This window comes from Phymastichus coffea, unplaced genomic scaffold (assembly GCF_024137745.1).
Source record: "Phymastichus coffea isolate CEN01 unplaced genomic scaffold, Cenicafe_Pcof_1.1 PCOF00062, whole genome shotgun sequence".
NCBI classification, from domain to species: Eukaryota; Metazoa; Arthropoda; class Insecta; order Hymenoptera; family Eulophidae; genus Phymastichus; species Phymastichus coffea.
The window spans coordinates 609,658-628,919 of NW_026706873.1; the positions used below are offsets into that span (position 1 = coordinate 609,658).

The window sequence follows — 19,262 nt, forward strand, 5'->3', positions numbered from 1 at the left end:
GTACGAGACTAGCTGGCCGAGCGGAAAAGTAGGCCAGGCGAGGAGGCGCCGCGGCGCGGCAGTCAGCCGCGTCTTTGCGCCATCCTTCACCACCATCCTGCCGGCACCGCCGCCGCGCTGTCGCCCGAATTCCGGCCCGCGTTGTCCGGATCTGCTGCCACGACAAGCGGACGCACGGGAATCTCGCAGCTTCCGGAGAGTCCGCGCGCCCTGCGTGCGTGAGCATACGAGCCTGCTCTTTGCGGCGAGAGGGGGTGTCTCCGCGCGCAATGAATTCTGACGAAACGTGGGATTCGTCGTTGTGCAGTGGGTGTCGCGCGCGTTCAACTCGTCCGGGCGCAGCTACGGCTGATTGTCGGCTAGCGATACTTTTGCGATCGTTCGTCTAACGTCGCTGTGCGACGGTTATCTTGGTGCTCCGCGGAGAGCCACGTCTATTCGTTGAATGCCGAGCGTTTCGGATGCGCAGCGTCCACCGAGGAGCTATCCAAGCCGGCTGGTCTCGATTCGAGTCGGGCGACAGCCAGAGCGAAAGAATGTCAGCGGACGAATTTGCGGGTCAGTTGGCCAGTCGCAGCTGACTTGTCATTCAGCGTGCGCGAGCGGAAGTTTCGGCGCGTGCCCGCGGCGGCGAGTCGGAGAAAGTCATCGGTCGGTCGCGCGCTCGTTTCTTCTGATTTCGCGGTTTCCTGCCTACTGATCCGCTTCCGCGGCGGCGCGTCCATTAGCCGCTGCCACGCGGTTTCGCGGCTCTGGATGCTTGACGGTCTTACCTCCGGACAGGAATTGCGGCACGAACACCGGGCTGCCGTGGCACAGCTGCGCGAGCACCAGCGCTGTCAGGCAGCTCAGGGCGATGACGACCTCGTGGCGCCTGGTCATCATCTGCAAGAGAAGAGGTCGGAAAATACGGCTTTGCCGCCTGGCTGCCTCCTCGTTTTCCTTTCGGCGGCGATGACTCTGTCGTGCCAACGTCGAGGTGGCTGCGAGCTATGAGAACTTTCCCACGCGCAGTCACGGCCGCAATTACGCGCGCGCAGGTTCAAGGCCAACTATGCGCAGCGGCCGACTGCTGTTTTTTGTTGTTGGCCTTTTTGTCCTTCTCGCGCGCGCGCGCGAGCCTGTCGCTCTCGCGGAGCTTTCAGAAACGGTATTTCGGCGTCCGTTTTTCTCTGCCCCTCTCTCTCCCCTCGACGATCGGCTCCGCTTTTGTCTCTTCCTTTCTCTCTCTTTCTCTCTCTCTCTCTCTCTCGGGCCGAGCGTGAAAAGTCGCCCGAACCTCCGGCCGCGTTCTCGACTGAGAACGAAGCGAGACGCGAGCAGCGAGCAGCGGGATCGGCGATCGTCGAAGTGGGTTGGGTTGACGAGAGGCGAAAAATCGGCGTGGTCGGGCGCACGCGCCGCGTCGAGCCGCGCGCGCGAGTTACCGTTGCTCTCACCTACATAACTGCGAGAGCTCGATCTGCTGCTCACCTCGAGACGCGTCAGAGCCACCCACGCGCTGCCGAAAACACGGGCAGAGCGCCGCGCGGCCTGCCGGCGCGAGCGACGTCCTGCGGTCGGAGAGAGAGGGGGGGGCGGACGGGGCTTTGCCTCGGGCGCGCGCGTCACGCGGAAAGCACGTCCGAAATTCGTGAAAGTCGATCGGGCCGAGCTCGCGCGCGCGAACGGCTCCGCGTCGCCGCGCCGTCGTAGTACCGCTACGCTGAATATACGGGGCCCCGCCGTGGGCGCCGATTTACGGTACATCGCGTACAGCTTGGCGGGCGAACGAGGCGCGCGGCGATAATTCGACGGGGCAGCGAAGCCGCGGCGATCCGACGTCGCCTCGCGCGCCCCGGGACTCGCACGGCCCGGGGCCCGCCCGGATCGCGACTCCGTCGTCCGCGAGCTCGAGAGACCGGCGGTCTTACCTTGGGGAGAACGGTGCGAGAGCTTCAGCGGCGGCAGACGACTGACATCGCCGATGGATCCGCAGGGCGTCGACAAAAGATCGACGCGGTTGTCCACTCGCTGGCGCTTCCGACAGAGCAGGGGGTTACTAAGCCTAAGCCTTGGCTGCCTCACGCGAGCGTCGAGATAAACAGAGGAAGAACCGACGACGAGCCCGACAACATTCCGTCGAGCTCTGTCTCTCTCGCGAGGTCTAGTCGAGCGACTCCTTGGGTAGACTCGACTCGCGGCTGTGGCCCGTGAGGAAAAAGGAGGGCCCCGTGCCGCCGCCGTTGCCGCCGCGATGTGTGCTGCAGGTGGAGGCAATGACCGTTCTTTTCTCTCCCCCCTCTCCCACCGCGACTCTATCTCCCTTGAGGCGCTCTGTTTCTCTCTCTCTCTCTCTCTCTCTCTCTCTCTCTTTCTTGCCAACAACACTACCAGCTCCTACCTTTCCGCGGGATGCGTAACCCTAATAGCGCACTATGCTGATTATATCCCCGCGATTCTTTTGCTTCTCGTTGACGCTCTACGGATGTTTCGAGGGGATGGCGTTGGGTATCGTTCGAGTTCGACGCAGTTGCCCAGGGCATTTATCGACGCGTGCGTGAGTCGGGAGACAGAAAGCTTTTTTCAGACATCGACGGATCGTACGAGTGTCTTTTTTTTTTTTTCGGGAACACAACAGCACTGCGTACGCGACCGTCAACCGCCCGGATAGTTTCACCGCCGAACGAACGATTAAAAGTCATTGCTGCTGCCTCTTCGCGACTTTCACTCTTTTGTAGCTCAAAAGATTCGTTTTAGAATTGGAAATGCCTGATTTTTCTAAAATGTTTAGCGTTCGACGCTTCATTGCGTGGCTCGTTCCGGCGCCTCGTGTACACGCGTCACTGAAATTCCATCTGCGTCACGGTTCAAATTCAGAGCAAAGAAACGCGCTGAATCAATATTCACGAATGACTTTTACGTGACAGTATTTATCGCAATTATAATTTGTAAAGGCTACATTTACATTTCTCCGAGCAAATACCAGGAGAACCCAACGAAAATGCTCGCGATTTCGTTAGCCTAGGGTGGCACTGATAACCGCGTTGAGCGCGAAAAAAACATATTTGCATTCGTTGCCGCATTTCGAGGTAAGCGAGAGGTATGTTCCGTCTGTGCAACGCGAAGTCGACAAAACAAGCACGAGACCTGCTAGAGAAAGCCCGACTGATAGTAATTTTCCTTAAATGCGAAAATTACGCAAAGACGAGGGGCACAGTGCAAGCGCTCATAAATACGAAGGCCGGTATTGATGTTCCTTCCCGCGCTACTATCTCAGCGCGGAGTATGCGGGACGAGGAGAGCTTTTGCCAAAACGCTCGCGAGCCGGCGGACGCGACTCGTAATAATATATTTATAAGTGTCGACGCGTGTTTTCATCTGGACCGGCTCGTCGAGAAACAGAAGCATCGGGAATAACGGCTTTTTTTGCAATCGACAGCGATGGCGCGAGCGTCCGGTTCTGAAGATTCTCCAATCGCCAATCCGACTTGCCTGGACACTCGAGCGCGCATTTCTCTCTCTCTATCTCTCTCTCTCTCTCTCTCTCTCTCTCTCTCTCTCTCTCTCTCTCTCTCTCTCTCTCTCTCTCTCTCTCTCTCTCTCTCTCTTGGCTCGCGAAATGGAATTTCGCGCTTTGGGCTTTGCGCGTCCGGAGAGCGATGCGCCGCTCTTATTGAATTTCACGCGGGGATCTCAAATTTTTCCACGCGTCTCGGTTCTCGCGAAACTCGCAGAGACCATCGTTTTATTCGACGATGGATTCAATTCGGCGCTAACGGGCGCGGACAGCCGGCACACATTGCGGCGCGCATCGCGACTTGCACTCGTTCCGCAAGTCGATGCAACAGATAAAAGTCACCGCTTGAAAATACCACGAATCACGCGCAATACAGGAAAGAGCGAGAGAGAGAGAGAGAGATAATGAGCGCAAACAATATCTACGTCATAGAGGAAAAAAGGCGACGATCAACTCGAGGTTGGCCCGAAGGGATTAACGCGGACTAAAAACTTTTCGGGCAGAGAGCGAGAGAGGAGAAAAAAATTTCACGAGACAGGATCCAATATCGCGCGGGGGATTGTATATCAGTTATAATGAATCTATGCTCCCCTCAGCGGGAGATGCGGCTTTATTAATATTGTTCTTCCCCTTCGCTCACGCTCCTATCTATGTATCTATACGGCCACGGTGGCAGGAGAGAGAGAGAGAGAGAGAGAGAGAGAGAGAGAGAGAGAGAGAGAGAGAGAGAGAGAGAGAGAGAGCGAAAGAAGCGCACCTTGACCGTGATACTTTCTTTGGCTGCGCGAGCGGAGCGGGGATACGCGCTCGCGAATTCGCCGTCGCCTGCACTCGAAACTGGCGCATTCCCTTGCGACGATCGAGGCAGCCTGACCGGCGCGGACGCGAGTCGGTGCTTCGAAGCACCTCCCCCTCCCGCGCGCGCCGGTGAGAGGCATAACTTTTCCCGGCCACTCGTATCTCACGGGCACCTTTAATTGATGTATCGTCGGGGATGAGTAATTACCGGGATTTGAGCGCGAGAGGCGCTATGGTTCGATTAATCGCGGGAAACGGGGGGAAATTTTAATTTTGCGAAAATGCCGAAGCGCCCCGACGTGGGCGTCGGCCATAACTCGCAACTTCATTTACCTCGGACGGAAGATCGCTCGGCTCCTTTTTAATCAGGGCCCCTTTCGTTCCGACGAGCGGATGACGATGAGCGGCCGCGCGAGGCGCGAGCGATCGGCGAGTACGGCGATGATATATAGGTTTGAAAGCCGCGCGATTGCCTTAATTGTCGCAACGAGGCGAGCAGCGCGCGACAGTGAGATCGCGCGATTTTACGCTAGCTGCGCCCGCGTGCGTGTGTCGCACGACTCTTCCCGTTGGCGCCAGCCCACGTTACAATGGGCAATAAATCACAGCGGATTAATTGTTAATAAAGCTTTCCAATGTTGAATGGAGGATGTCCGATTGGCAACAGTCAAAAACGACGCGCTGGAAAAGCGGAAAAGCGAGCAGTAGCGTAGGGAGAGAGAGAGAGAGAGAGAGAAAGAGAGAGAGAGAGACGAGAGCGCGATAGGTGTATAACGGACGTGGTGCACAGAGAGGAGCGACGCGTGCCTACACGGCAAGTAGTAGGGGCTAGAAGATAGGATTCGCAGTCGGGGATTCGCTGGGAGCTGTGCGCGCACCTGCCGGGGCGAGGGTGCTTCTGGGTTGGTCGGCCGCTGTATATATAAGCGACGGCGCGCGCGCCCGACTGCTCGTTACACAAACTTCCAGACCAACGAAGTTAAGCCGTGCGCCATCCAGGCTTTTAGCGAACTGCCAGCTTCGCGCGTAAGTTGCACCTCCGCAACGGATAGCAGATAGGGACGGGCGCCACTTCGATTCACTGCTGCTGATAGACGGTCAGCCAATCGTCACTGTACATCTCTGCTCTCCGGTTGCCAAGGTTGGTACTCTCTCCCTCTCTCTCTCTCTTCTTTTTGTCGCTCGTTTGTCTTGCACCTGTTGATTTCGCGACGAAACTGCGCGCCGTCAATGAAACTCGTAAATGCAATATTTTCGTTGATCCACTGGCAATCGGATGCCTTAGTAATTCGGTTGCCTTCCAACTCGAAGCTCGCGAAAACTGAGCTTTTCGCTCCACAGCGCCTACGCCGGCTTGGAAAAGGACAGTGGATGAAAATTCTTGCCGCGATAAATTCGCTCAACTTTCTCGATGGATCGAAGATCGCTCGCTTATCTTATTTTCAACGACAAATCTCACGCGCGCAGTTCGCCTCTGCAAGCTCCTCGTGCGATCGACGTACAGCTCAGGGCAGCTTAATGCGAATGCGCTTTGGTTCGCCGCGCCAAGCAGAAACCCTGCGAGGCACATCCGTGAAAGTCGACAGCACCAAGAAAAAAGCAACGTAATCGGAGCTTCGATGCACGTTCTTTCCAGGCGCCGCGCATAAGTTCGCTCCTCGCGCGTGTACGCCGACGTATCACGGCGGCACGTGAACGATCGTAGATTTCGAGATCACCTGTCGCCCAGTCATTTTATCGTCTAGCGATCGCGAAAAAAATACCTCGCCTGTTTTTCTATGTCTAGCGTGTAGACGTCTGTGACGCAATGTGGCAAAATAACGTAATTTGAAGGGCCGAAGAAAAAGAAAAAAAAAACAAGGCCTGATAAAGCCAACTCAGAGGCTAATCTGTGTCAGCTGCTGCGATGATAAATCTTATCTTAATTTATTTTGAATTCCACGGGGCGACGCTGCGTCCAGTAGTTCTTAATTTGTCTAATCTACCTGTCGCTTCGGCATTCCAATTAGTCAAGCGCGCTTTTCACGTGCGTGTCTGGCTTTTGCTAATGAAGATTTACGAGAGGATTTAAATATGCATACTGCTGGGACCATTGTTATATCAATTACACTTCGATCTGAGCTCGATGTAACTTTATTTCACCTTGTATCTCTTCTTCGAGTATACGTGATTTTTTTAATTATCACGAGAAGCAATGATGTTTTATCTGCCTCTCAGCGATTTCATTGATACGATCGTAGGACTAAAACAATTTTTCGGATGACTGCTGAATTTTTAAAGGAATGCAAATCATAAAAATTTTAGATTTTATAAAGCGAAAATGATATAAAAAACGTATTAGTAAAAACGACTCAAGTTTATAGTGCACTTTGCGGTGCTCGCGGAGTATATAACTCGGTCTGGCAGGAAATAGTACAGTTTTATGGGATTTCACGAAATGACGGGCCTTTCATTTACGAACACGAGAACGAAATTTATGACGCGCATGAGGCCATCATCATGGAAATTAATTTCAGATCAGAATTGGCGAATCCGTCAAATCGGCGCGACGTGCGTTTGACGGACATCGTGTGCGCGGACGAGGCAAGCCGAGCGAAAACGGAAAGTGCAGTAAGCAGAAGCACGTTCGTCGAAAAAACGAAAAAAACGAACACGTAGCGGTAGTAGCGAGAATTTCGATGCGTTCAATCGTCCAGCAATGACAATATGCGCCGTAAAAAAAAGTTGTAAATATTCAAAAGGCTTTATGCCACGCGGCCAAGTGCAGATAAGGGACAAATGACATCTATGGCAGTTTCATCTTCTTTACTGGGTCAATGTATTCACAGCAATTTATCTATTTCTCTTCCCGATTGTTTTTATCATGGGCGTCGGGCGAAATTAAAAGTGGCGATCACAGCTCCAACGTAGATTATTCTGATTCCAGTTGACGGGGGCTTGCGCGCGGCATTGTCAACGGATCACGTCGCGACGTTGATGATTTCATCGACGATCTATTCGTTCGAATTCCAGCCGCTCGGTTCTTTCCGAGATCCCACTTCTCGTTTGGAAAGTCCAAGCTATCGAAAAGTAGTAGACGCGCCGAGCGATAAGGCCAACGAATTGGCGGGTAATCAGGAGCACGTACAAGGCGTAATGAGCGCAAACATTGCTTCACTGCCGCCTAATCTGAAGTATGAAAGCGCAAAAAAGATAATGGCGAATTGGCGCCACGCAGAGCGGCGCGCAGCACCGCATTATCGGAAATATTTTCAACCGCGTCGAGATGATGCACGCGCGGCGAAGTATGTACGCGGAACGTCGTTCGCGCGACGAAAATCAGGAAAAAGCCGCCCATGTCCTCGATAGGCAATCCGCGACTTTGTCGTCTCAAGGATGCGCGCGCGACTATGTGTATGCGTCAATCAGTAAAGAGCCGCGTATCGGTACCCGGGAAATAATAAATATTTGCCCTCTTTTTCGGTTCGGGCTCCTCTCGTCCTTATCGCCGCATCGATTGCAAGTACGTGCGCCGAACGCCAGATACTCCGCGCGATTATGCCAAATCGATTTGTCGCCGTTCTTCCCCCTTCCCCCTCCATGGCTGCGATGTAACGTCCGCCCACGCGGTTTTCCATCCTGAAAAATTATCACGCGAACGAGCTCGCGCGCGCGAGGAAAAGTGGCTCCGACCGCGTCGTCTCTATGCAAACGTGATTCATGCGCCGGGGTTTTCCACTCCCTTTTATTTCAATTCAGATAGAGACGCGCGCACTGAACAAATGGATTAGGCATACACTAACAGATGGAACGAAAGCTTCATAAAACATGACAGATGATGCCGTCGGCCACGTGTGCTGTTTACTGTGAATATCTGTCGGCGGGAATTACCCACCTAAATCCTAGCTGCAATTGCGCGCCCGCGCAACAGTTGTGCCGCTCGATCTTCTCGCCCCGGCCGAGTGACGTTTTCAAGAAAACTGCCCGGGCTCGTGCTCGCGGCGCTCATTTACGGTGGCGCGGATGAAAGCTCGAAGCCGTCGAGTCAGATAATAATCGTTTCCGTTTGGCCAGGCGCGCTGAACAAGACGAAGGAGCTGAAGAGATTCGCTCTTTATCGTCCAAGTTTCCATGTGACGTGGCCGCTCGCCGTTAGTAGTACAAGCCACCTATCGCGCGAACGATAAAGAGCGTCGTTGCAAATCCGCGGAGCTCGCCAAGTTTGCATAGGCGCGATTAGGGGGGAGGGCGGTAGCAGCAGCAGCAGCAGTAGCGGAGAAAATTAATGAGAGCCAAATTACCTGGAAGAGGCCTCATCGCGCGATAAGATTGCGGGAAAAGGCAAAGGAAAGTTTGACCGGGCGACAAGTGCGTGGCACCGGTGTGGCATTGACGACGACGACGGAAACCAGCCGCGTGGTCGATATATATATCACTGCATATATGCAGGCTCTTTTATAGCCGAACTCGCGTCGCGGACTGTCGGCCGCGCTGACACGAAACTATCGAAGCTCGATCCACGGACGGTCGTACCTTCGATGCCAATCGCGCGCTTGACCTGCCCTCGACACTTGTATACTCGCACGCATCCCATCCTAGTCACCGCGCGTCACAGCCATCGCCAATCTGCGCCTTCGTCGCGTCAATTAGCGAGCATTATAAGTCGCTGCGCGTTGCGTTAATTCCGCAGAGCGTAGACACTTGCGCGCAACGTATAACGGAACAATCCGCTCGCGGAGCTTGCGCGGACCAATTGGTGTAACTCGTCTCGAGAGCCGGCGAAGGGGGCGCGAAGCGATAGGCGTACTCACGTTTGTCCGCTGGGCTTTCAGAAAAATGCACGGCTCGAAGGCGTTGCTGCGCGCGACCTGCGTCGCCGTGATCTTCATGGCCGTGGGCTGCTTGACGGTGCAGTCCCAGCCGGAACCCATGGCAAGGCCTACCAGGCCGAAAGTGTTTACCAGTCCGGAGGAGCTGAAGCAGTACTTGGACCTCGTCAAGGATTATTACACTTTGAACTCTAAACCACGGTACGATAGTTTCCTTTTCATTTCTACACTCCTGGAGTGATATTGGGGATGATGCGTGCAACTTGCCTAGTTGTGTGTCATTTCGTGTAATTACAGACTTTTTCTAATAAGTCATTGAATAACATTGAATACTATCAAAATTTCAAATTGTTATACATTTATTATTAATTTACGCTTTAAACACAGCACCAGAACAATCTTTTGCTAAATCTTTTGCCTTATTTATAAAAAATGATGTATTTCTACGTAAGCTTATTAATTGCAACCTCTGCATGGTCTAATAATGGACATGGTTTCATTACATAAATTCTATACATAATTGTAATACAAGATCTTTGATACATACATTTACTTTAAATCTGTGATAATACTTAATCTTATCTTTTTTCGTGCACACTCTTTAATTTATCACTCCTTATTTTCCTATCTTACATAATCTCACATTTTACAAATTTTATCAAATTTACACTTTACAAATTTTTCATGTCTATCTTATTTCACACATTTCCTTTGTTTCGCATATTTACATATGTTATATTGCATTTACATTTGTATAGATTTTTTTTCTTTTTCTTTCTCCTCAATTGCCTTTTCTTTATTTGTTACGCATTCTAATTTTTTAACCCAATTTACGCCATTTTTATGTTGGCTTTCCCCTCCCATACATCTCTTAGAGCTTCCCTTCTAATTTCAAATTCGCGTGATTCTCTACCCCATTCTTTTGTTTCTACGCAGTTACCTATTAAGGGGAGCAACTGATATTAAACAGTAAAAATTATAAATTTTTATTACTGCGTTTTAAAAAACATTCTATTAAAGTGATCTCAATCGTAAGAGCTTTTTTTTTTTTTAAATGTGGTTTACCACGCTCCTCCGAATGTTAGAGTGAATAAAGATCGCTTTTGAAGGGCTTACTTTCTTCTTTTAGATCAGTACTCCAGATTAATTTCATTCAAAATTCTTTTTAGATAAATTTGTGGAAGTTCTCATAAAAATGTTAAACTCGAATATTTCGATAAATCTTTCATTTAATCGGGAGTACTAATCTAAAGGAAGAAAATCCACCCATTTAAAAGTGATTTTCGTTCACTTTAATGTTCAGAAATCGTGGTAAATTAATTTTTCTAAAACAAAGGTATTACGGTTGAGGGGACTTCCTAGGGCTCTTACGTGAGATTTTAGAACATAAAAAGAAGAAAATGAAAGCATTTTCCAAATACTTCAAAATGAAAAATATTCACAGTGACAGCTTTATTAAAACAGCTTTGACATCACAATAAAGAAAGCATAATTTTCAACAGTTGACCGCCTTAAATGACCTAAGTTCCCTAAACTTTTTCTACATAGAGTGCATTTAAAAAAGTGATATAACAGTAACAAATGATATAGAAAGATCCAAATGAAGCGACTGCTCGTCGCATTTTCAACGAAATCACTTGACCAAACTAAGCGTATCGCACGAAAGCGCGTAATGATCATCTGTCTCTGTTGAAACGCAGGTACGGAAAGCGAGCCGACCCGTATCAAGCGACGAACGCGCCGGAGCACCCTATAAACATTCTGCGGATGATGATGGCGATCGAGCAGCACAAGCAGCGCAGCCAACTTGCGAAGCAGCTAGACAGGGAGGAGCCGAGCAAGCTGCAGATGATATATCCTGACGAGCACCTCAATAGATATTACGAAACGATGGAATAATTGTTATTTTTCGGCGGAGAATGTACTCATTAATCATTAGCCGGACGAAAACTGCGTTCGCTGCTTCCTCTTTGCACTTGAAATCTACAATTCCGTCGCCTGTATCATTCAGTTATTGCAGATTCTTATTGAAATTTCTATAATGTAACGCAAAAATCGATGGTATGCATTTGAAGAAAAAGCACTTCCAGACTTGTTTGTAAATCGAAATGTGATATACGTACATATGTAGCCCGTAAGCTGATCGCACGAGCGAGAGATAAGGTAGAAATCTACTGTTGGTAGAGTAGTCTGGTAAAAAAAAACCGTCGTAGGTAAAATAGTGTTTGTTACTTACTATTTGTCTCCCCCCGCTTCTCCTCTCGATAAGCGCAAACACGTGATCTCGACGAATAATCATTTCGTCTTCAACGAATTCAATAGAACGAAGTGCGTTTAGTTTTGGCGCTAGTCACGTCATTATATGCTGCTCGATTATTGTTTGTTCATGACAGATTATAAATAAAAGTCTCTGAAATAGTCTTGAAGATATGTGCGATTTGGACTTTGAGAGCCTTCCTGCCCAGTACTTTATTTCGATATGCCATTTCCTTGATTATGGATTAGATTGCCTATAAGAGAGATCAAATACTTTACGAGTGAAACGAGCAGAAAAAACTGCTATAAGGACTCCGTGTTCAATACTAAAAAAAAATATAAAGTCAAGTTCCAGTAGTTAGCGCCTAAGAATTTCACAACAAAGCTGGCAATATTCCGGCATTTAATTTTAAAATCTCCATACTCTTTCTGTCTCTCACTCTCTCTTTCGAAATCAAAACAATAACAATGCACGCGAAAAGAGAGTCACCCATGTTTTTAACCCCCACCATCTGTTTCACACTGTGGCGACGCGCGCGCATGCTCAGTAAGCCGCTTAAATCACCTAAACACGACGAGCCTATACTTTCGTAGTTGGCATCGCAGCTGGTGGCGATCAGCTGCGTCCTTCTCGGCCCTCTTCTCGCTTGCAGCGCGAACAAAGCAGCGCAGCAGCGCAGCAGCAGCAGCAGCAGCAGCAGTAGCGCCACACAGCAACAGTCGTGTTGTGTCGGTAGACTCGGCCATTTCGCAGTATTGGCGGCTTGGTACTCGTGCGGTTTTCGTTGGCTGTCGCCGTTGTTGTTGTTGCTGCTGCCGTTGTTTGTGGTGGCAGCGCGCGCCCGTGTCGGTTGTGCTGCGGTGTCGATTTTTTCGCCCGTTGAATGCGTGGGTGCTGTTGGGCGCGACGACCTACGTCCCCCAGCTAGCCCCCAACGAACATTAAAACTGCAACAATAACGCGACGCAAAAGGATGATACACTCCGGGCGCACGAGGCTCGAGGTAAGACGCAAGATCATTTCTCCCCACGTATATCACGCTTGATGTGCCGAATAACCCTTTCTCGCGGTCCCGTAATCATCGCTCGCTCGGTCTGTGCCAAAGAGCGAGAACAGACCTTTCTCGTATGCGTTCTGCCTCCATGTTGGTTGCATTCGCGAACGATGTCCTTTGTTCTCTCTGTCTATCGCGCTCTCCTTCGCTCTTTCTCTCGCTCCCTCCAGGTCGTTCGCGATCCATTTGGCAACGTATGAGAACTCATGCGTTTGTGCACACTCCTCAAGGGTTTTATGAGCCTCCCACGGAAACTGCGGGGCTACCCTTTGTCCCCGCGTTGTAGCTCTTCTAGATGGACGCACTCGAGAGGAAGCGTTCGTTTGTTTGTTGTTGCCATCCTCTCCTTCCCCCTTCTCTCTTTCTCCCTCTCCGTCACTGTCTTATTCGTTATCGAAGCACACGCAAGTTTTTTATCCCTACACTTATTCGTCTCTTTTTTTTTATCGATCGATCGATTGTGTTTTACTCCGGACTGTCTGCGTCTATCCGTGTGTTTTGCAATTATATTGTGCGCGCGCGCGCGTGTGTATGTGTGATTTATTATGTTTACGCGAAAGACACCGAGTACGTTTTCTCGAACTCTGTGCTTTCTCGCTCTTTCGACAATCCTCGTTTTCCAAAGGTATTGTTATTTACACTCTCGCATCATCGACGAAACCGTACACACACGAACTGTGTGCGTATTTATTTCGCTCTTTTATCTGCAACAGCGGAGAGAAATTTCAATTTTCTTTTCTTCTCTGTCTCTGTCTCTCTCTCTCTCTCTCTCTCTCTCTCTCTCTCTCTCTCTCTCTCTCAACAATTACGCACACTCGACGACTGCATTATTCATTGGTACGTTTGCAAAAGAACTCGTCCGCTAATTGAAAGAGTAACTCAACGAAATAAAAAAAAAGGAAACAGAAAAAAGCGAAATCGTTTCTACATATACATAACAAAACAGACATTTCAGCGGCATAAATAAAGGGCTAGCAAAATACGGTGTACTCGTGACGACGTATCGTACAGAAACACAGACAGACTGCTGGTGTTGTAGAATAAAGTAAGTCGAGTGGGTGTGGGTGGCAAAGAGGAGGCCGGCTCGTGCACCGGCGGCCAGCGGTGGCGTCAGCAGCGGCAGCGGCAGCAACGGCAGCAGCGGCAACAGCAGCAACAGCAGCAGCCGTCAGCGGCTCAGCCTCACGGTCTTCAGCACTGCAGCAACGAGCGTCACTGCGACTCGCACTCCCCGCACGTCTCCAATCCAGTCGCGAGCATGAAGCAGTCTTACATGCAGGTTCGTTCATCTCTCAGCTCATCTCACTCACTCTCGCCTCGTACGTACACGTACACTGTCTCTCTTCCTCCTCCTCCTCCTCCGCCACCACCTCCTTCTCCTCCTCCTCCTTCTTCTATTGCTCTTACTCTTTCACCGTCTCACTGTATGTGGGCCTCTCGTACAGCTGCACAGCTCTCGTCTCAGCTTTTGTCGTGTCTGTACATGGTGCATTGTCTTCTGTATGCTCCTCGTTGTTATTGCCTTATTGTCGTCGCTGCACGCGAGGTGGAACGTGGCGTATCTTGAAGTAGCTCTGTATCCTCAACGACGACCTGTGGTTTATCTTCCCGGCGGTTTGAGCTGTCTGCGAGACAAGTATCACTGTCGTTTCTCCGAAAGAGGAAAAAAACGAAGACACGATTAGGATCTCGCGAGCTTCCGCGCGACTCGGCCTCCGGCGCCTCGCTCCTAAAGATGCCTCGTGGTCGCTGCCTTCACGCTTTCCGCTCTGTTTCCTTGCAGTTGACGTGGGTGTTCCACGACGACGAGGCCCAAATCAACAAGAAGCTGCCGAAGGAGTTGCTGCTAAGGTACGTGCGAAGGGGAGAGGGCCGAGGGGGCGAGCGAGCGAGCGAGCGAGCGGCAGAGTTAATCGCACTGTGCTTTCTGTCCTCCGGCCCGTAGAATTCTATCATACTTGGACGTGGTGTCCCTGTGCCGCTGCGCCCAAGTGAGCAAGGCGTGGAACGTGCTGGCCCTAGACGGATCCAACTGGCAGCGGATCGACCTGTTCGACTTCCAGAGGGACGTCGAGGTAAGGCTTCGCGCCGACGGGCGGCGCGCGGCGGCGGCGAGTCACGCCAATGGTTAACCGACGCGCGCGCGCTCCAGGGCCCGGTCATCGAGAACATCTCCCGGCGATGCGGCGGATTCCTGCGCCGCCTGTCGCTGCGCGGCTGCCAGAGCATCGGCAACCAGTCGATGCGCACCCTCGCCCAGTCCTGCCCCAACATCGAGGAACTGAACATGAGCCAGTGCAAGAAGATCTCCGACGCGACCTGCGCGGCGCTGAGCAGCCACTGCCCGAAGCTGCAGCGACTCAACCTGGATTCCTGTCCCGAGATCACCGATCTCGCGCTCAAGGATCTGGCTGACGGCTGCCCGCTGCTCACCCATATCAATCTGTCGTGGTGCGAGCTGCTCACCGACAAGGGCGTCGAGGCCCTCGCCAGAGGCTGCCCCGAGCTCAAGAGCTTTCACAGCAAGGGCTGCAGGCTGCTCACCGACCGCGCCGTCAAGTGCCTCGCGCGCTTTTGCCCCAAACTGGAGGCGATTAATCTGCACGAGTGCAGGGTAAGATTTCGCCTGGTCGCCGCCCCTCTCGTATCGACCTCCAACGTTAAAGCGCTGCTCGATATTCGTGAGATCTAATGGACTCTCTTAGCCCGAGTTTCAAAATAAATAATCAATGCCACTCTTCGACCGGTCCGCCTTTAACTGGACCTCGCGAGTCGAGCCCGTGTTGCCAAGGGCGGTATTTCGCAGTCTCGACTTTCCCGTTATTCAGAGATTACTCACGAGTCCATTTGTGTAACGACCTTTGACGAGTGCGTTGCGCCTTCTCTGCAGAACATAACCGACGATTCGGTGAGAGAGGTGGCGGAACGATGTCCCCGGCTGCACTACGTCTGCATATCCAATTGTCCGAACCTGACGGACGCGACCCTGATGAACCTGGCGCAATACTGTCCCCTGCTCAGCGTCCTCGAGTGCGTCGGTTGCGCTCACTTCACCGACAATGGCTTTCAAGCTCTCGCGAGGGTAATACTTGATTTTTTGCTCAACAAAGCACGATTGAGGCACCATTTAGCGACATGTGATCCGTTGCAGAATTGTCGCTTACTGGAGAAAATGGACTTGGAGGAGTGCGTACTCATTACCGATGCCACGCTCATTCACTTGGCGATGGGCTGTCCTCGCTTGGAGAAACTCGTAAGTCACTCGAGACCAAAAATAACAGTCTCTTCGAATTTCCTTGGAATCCCGCGTGAATAACGAAGCGATGAGTGTATGCAAACTTAATTGTGCCATTGAAAACTCGATCTTCCGACGAATCCGAGAGACGCTTTCGCTCGTCATATTTCTGACGATCATGATTGTTTTTGCAGAGCTTATCGCATTGCGAGCTGATAACCGACGAAGGTATAAGACAGTTAGCCATATCGCCGTGCGCGGCCGAGCACCTGGCCGTATTGGAGCTAGACAATTGCCCACTGATAACGGACGCCAGCCTTGACCATATGCTGCAAGCTTGCCACAATCTCGAGCGGATCGAGCTCTACGACTGCCAATTGATCACTAGAGCCGGCATCCGCAGACTCCGAGTGAGTATCTTCTTTTTGTCTGACTCGTCCGAGTTCGGAAATGCGAAACATTCGACATTGCGGAACGTTTTTACCGCGTGATAATCTCAATAGCTAATGACGCTGAGCTTTACAATACCGCGGAATTCATGCAACTTGTTCTACTTTTAATGTTTTTGTAAGCTTACTATTACTTGCTAATTTCGATCCCGGTCGAGCAAACATCTTTTAAAGAGCTATTGCATGCAACGGCATTCGAAAACAAACAGTTACAAATAAGAGTCGGTTCTTTTGTTCGAACTTTATCTTAGTCAGATAATTATCGATCCACCGGAACTCGACGATCCGTTAACATTATCCATCCGCACTCAACTTTAATCAATAAACACGTTTTCTGTTTCAAGACACATCTGCCAAATATAAAAGTTCACGCGTACTTCGCGCCGATATCGCCGCCGCCATCGTCCGGTGCCTCTCGGCAGCGTTACTGCCGCTGCTGCGTTATCCTGTGATTCAGCATCCCCCGCGGCAGCAATAACGACAACGACGACGACCACGAAGATGAAGACGATGACTATCATCACGATGCGGTATGCTCTCCTCGCACAAGCGTGCTCGTCCCAATGAATTACACGAGCGCAGGTTGCATTTCAATAGTGACTCGATAGGGGGTGTACACGCAAAAAGGTATATACATTTTATCAGACTGACGAAAAAAAAATGAATCAACACGTTCTCGACCATTATTAACCTCATGGGGAGATAACGTTTGTACATATGAGACGAAAGATTTTCTGACTTAAAACTTGAGTTTTTTTCCCTTTGTTCCTTTCCTCGCCTCTTTGACGCTGGGAGGGGAGGGACTGCATTTTCTTTCGACGCGTGCATCCGAATGGCTTTTAAACGACGACTACTCGTGATATAATTAATGTCTTGTAGGGCATTTAGGTCTTTAAGCGTGTTATCGTTTATACACACTTTGCCTGTAATCGTTTATTTCTCTTTGAGGACTGCAAGAAAGACGTAATGTAGATACGTTCGAAAGAGCTTCTAAGGTTGCGCGTTACCTAAGTTTGAATAAAGAGAGAAAGAGAGTATGACGAATCCACACGGGGAAGTGTATAGTTAAGAAGAAAAAGAATATGTTTTATACGCTGTATGTTGAACGTAAACAAATGTGTGACATCAATGGTATATTATGTACTGTCGTGCGGAACTGGAGAAATTCTTGTAAGATAAGTAATGTTCGATGCGTCTATAATATTTATGAAGTTACAAGGAAAACGGAGAAAGCGAGAGAAAGAAGAGCTTGAAAAATTTCATTTTTCTCGAAGCTTTCCATTATTCGCGATAATTCAAATCTTTTTTTACTGCTGCGAACAATAATTGTCGCAATCTCATTGGCTGTTATGCGTTTTATCAGTGGTTCTTCAATTCGTTTTTTTATTATCAATAATTGGTTCCTATAGACCCACTGAAAAATAATTATAAAATTGAGTTTTACCGAGCAATTCTTACGAATGATATTATTGTTTCTATATATATATGTGTTATGTATAATGAGTTATATGTGGCGTGATACGAATGATCGAGAATGCAAGTGTTTGGCTGTGCAATAGAATAGACATAAATGATCCAGATGCTATAAAGGACAAATCGGCTAAAGCATTTTTTTCTGTGCCTGTAAATCTCCCAGATAGGATCAAATTCTCTCGAGGAGAGAGAAGCAATACTGCATTACAATAAAGTTTTTTTCTAATGTGTTCGAAGATTTATACATATTACTCGAGAAAATGATTGAAGTTAACATTAAGTTTTACAATTGACTATATTATAACTTTTGCGCGCTTGGCTTCTCTTCTGACCCACGACTCGACAAATGTTCATTTAATAACTTAATGCATTTTTTACAGAACTGCACGTTAACATGTATCTCGTAAGATTTATATCAATGTGTATAAACGTTGTATTATTTTAAGTTGAAATTAATATTTTTAAAAGCACACCAGTAACTGTAAAGTAGAAACAAAGATACTCTTGCACGAAAAGGATTGGGTTGACGTAATCGATATTCGGTATTTAATTTCTAATCAAATTGTCGAGAGTAAGGCACAGCTGGAAAGAAAAAAAAAATTTATTTAATTAATCACACTTGTCAGAGGAGAAGTCGAAGATCCTACTATTAACATAGTAAACAGTGTTATCGAATGTATCGTTTCATTATTTCTTTAAGTCCCAATGATAACACTTATCTACGATTATCTTTTACTTTTTGTGTATCATTCAGATCTTCGTATTTTAGGTACACATTTATACGTTGTATAGGGCTACTATTACGCACATGTATAATTAAGTGTTTCGACATAATTTGTATATTACATAATCTCATGTATCACTCTATACGTTTTTGCTTTTGTATGGAGAGAGCGAAAGCGAAGCTAAAAAAATACTTTTTATATCGAGAACAAAAATGAATTGATGTCTATTATACTGCGTACTGTTATTTTGATACCTGATGTTTAAAAATTAACATACAACCGATATTTCACCAGATATATAGTCTATTAATCGGCCTATATATATATATATATATATATATATATATATATAAATTGAACATTTCAGTTTTATTACGTGGAATACAACACCGAAACAAGTTCAGAAAAAAATTCCAACAGCCGATTAAAACAATGGCTTGTACAAGCCGCAATCTACCATGTATATATTTTCATGAATGTATCTATAATAAAATATATTCAAGAATTGTCTTTTGAAGTATACAAGTCTATTTATTCAAACGTCTGAAGGCTACAGCTGCATTTAACACGTTGATTAATAAACATCACATTTTAATGAACGAGCCGTATAAAGCCAACGAAATGACTACCACAAAATGATAAAATAAAATAATACGTAAAAATTCATAATATATTTGAATTTGACGTTAATTTAATATTAATTTCAAAACAATTTTGAATTGATCAACGTCAATATTGAACCAATAGAAACTTGCTTTACAGGGTCGACGTATAAACTTGACTTTTGCAGTTAGAAACCAAGCCATGAAATATTAATGTCGATTATTGACAAACGTACAATTTTGCATTTTCACGAATACTAGAACTATTCAAATCTTCTTTTAAATTCTCAGTTGAGAGCCAATTTTCGAGCGTAAAACTCACGACACCACGAGCGCGAATATAATCAGTATAACGTATTTGA

General features: G+C 48.5%; 2 protein-coding genes across 3 annotated transcripts; both read left to right on the plus strand.

Moving 5' to 3' along the window:
* Positions 1 to 5,164: 5,164 nt before the first annotated feature.
* On the plus strand, positions 5,165 to 11,765 carry LOC131666928 (pro-neuropeptide Y-like). Its single transcript, XM_058940028.1, has 3 exons — positions 5,165 to 5,438; positions 9,109 to 9,306; positions 10,806 to 11,765. Exons 2-3 carry the CDS (start codon positions 9,113 to 9,115, stop codon positions 11,002 to 11,004), a joined length of 393 nt encoding a protein of 130 aa, XP_058796011.1. The 5' UTR covers positions 5,165 to 5,438; positions 9,109 to 9,112; the 3' UTR covers positions 11,005 to 11,765.
* A 212-nt stretch (positions 11,766 to 11,977) lies between these two features.
* LOC131666927 (F-box/LRR-repeat protein 20) lies at positions 11,978 to 18,648 on the plus strand. 2 transcript variants are annotated; one of them, XM_058940026.1, is made up of 9 exons: positions 11,978 to 12,365; positions 13,456 to 13,695; positions 14,200 to 14,267; positions 14,362 to 14,491; positions 14,569 to 15,030; positions 15,307 to 15,498; positions 15,568 to 15,669; positions 15,846 to 16,061; positions 16,445 to 18,648. In XM_058940026.1, exons 1-9 carry the CDS (start codon positions 12,336 to 12,338, stop codon positions 16,550 to 16,552), a joined length of 1,548 nt encoding a protein of 515 aa, XP_058796009.1. In that variant the 5' UTR covers positions 11,978 to 12,335; the 3' UTR covers positions 16,553 to 18,648. The 2 variants fall into 2 exon arrangements, with proteins under 2 accessions (XP_058796009.1, XP_058796010.1); XM_058940027.1 differs by lacking the exon at positions 13,456 to 13,695 and having other exon boundaries at positions 16,445 to 18,643.
* The last annotated feature ends 614 nt before the right edge of the window (positions 18,649 to 19,262 follow it).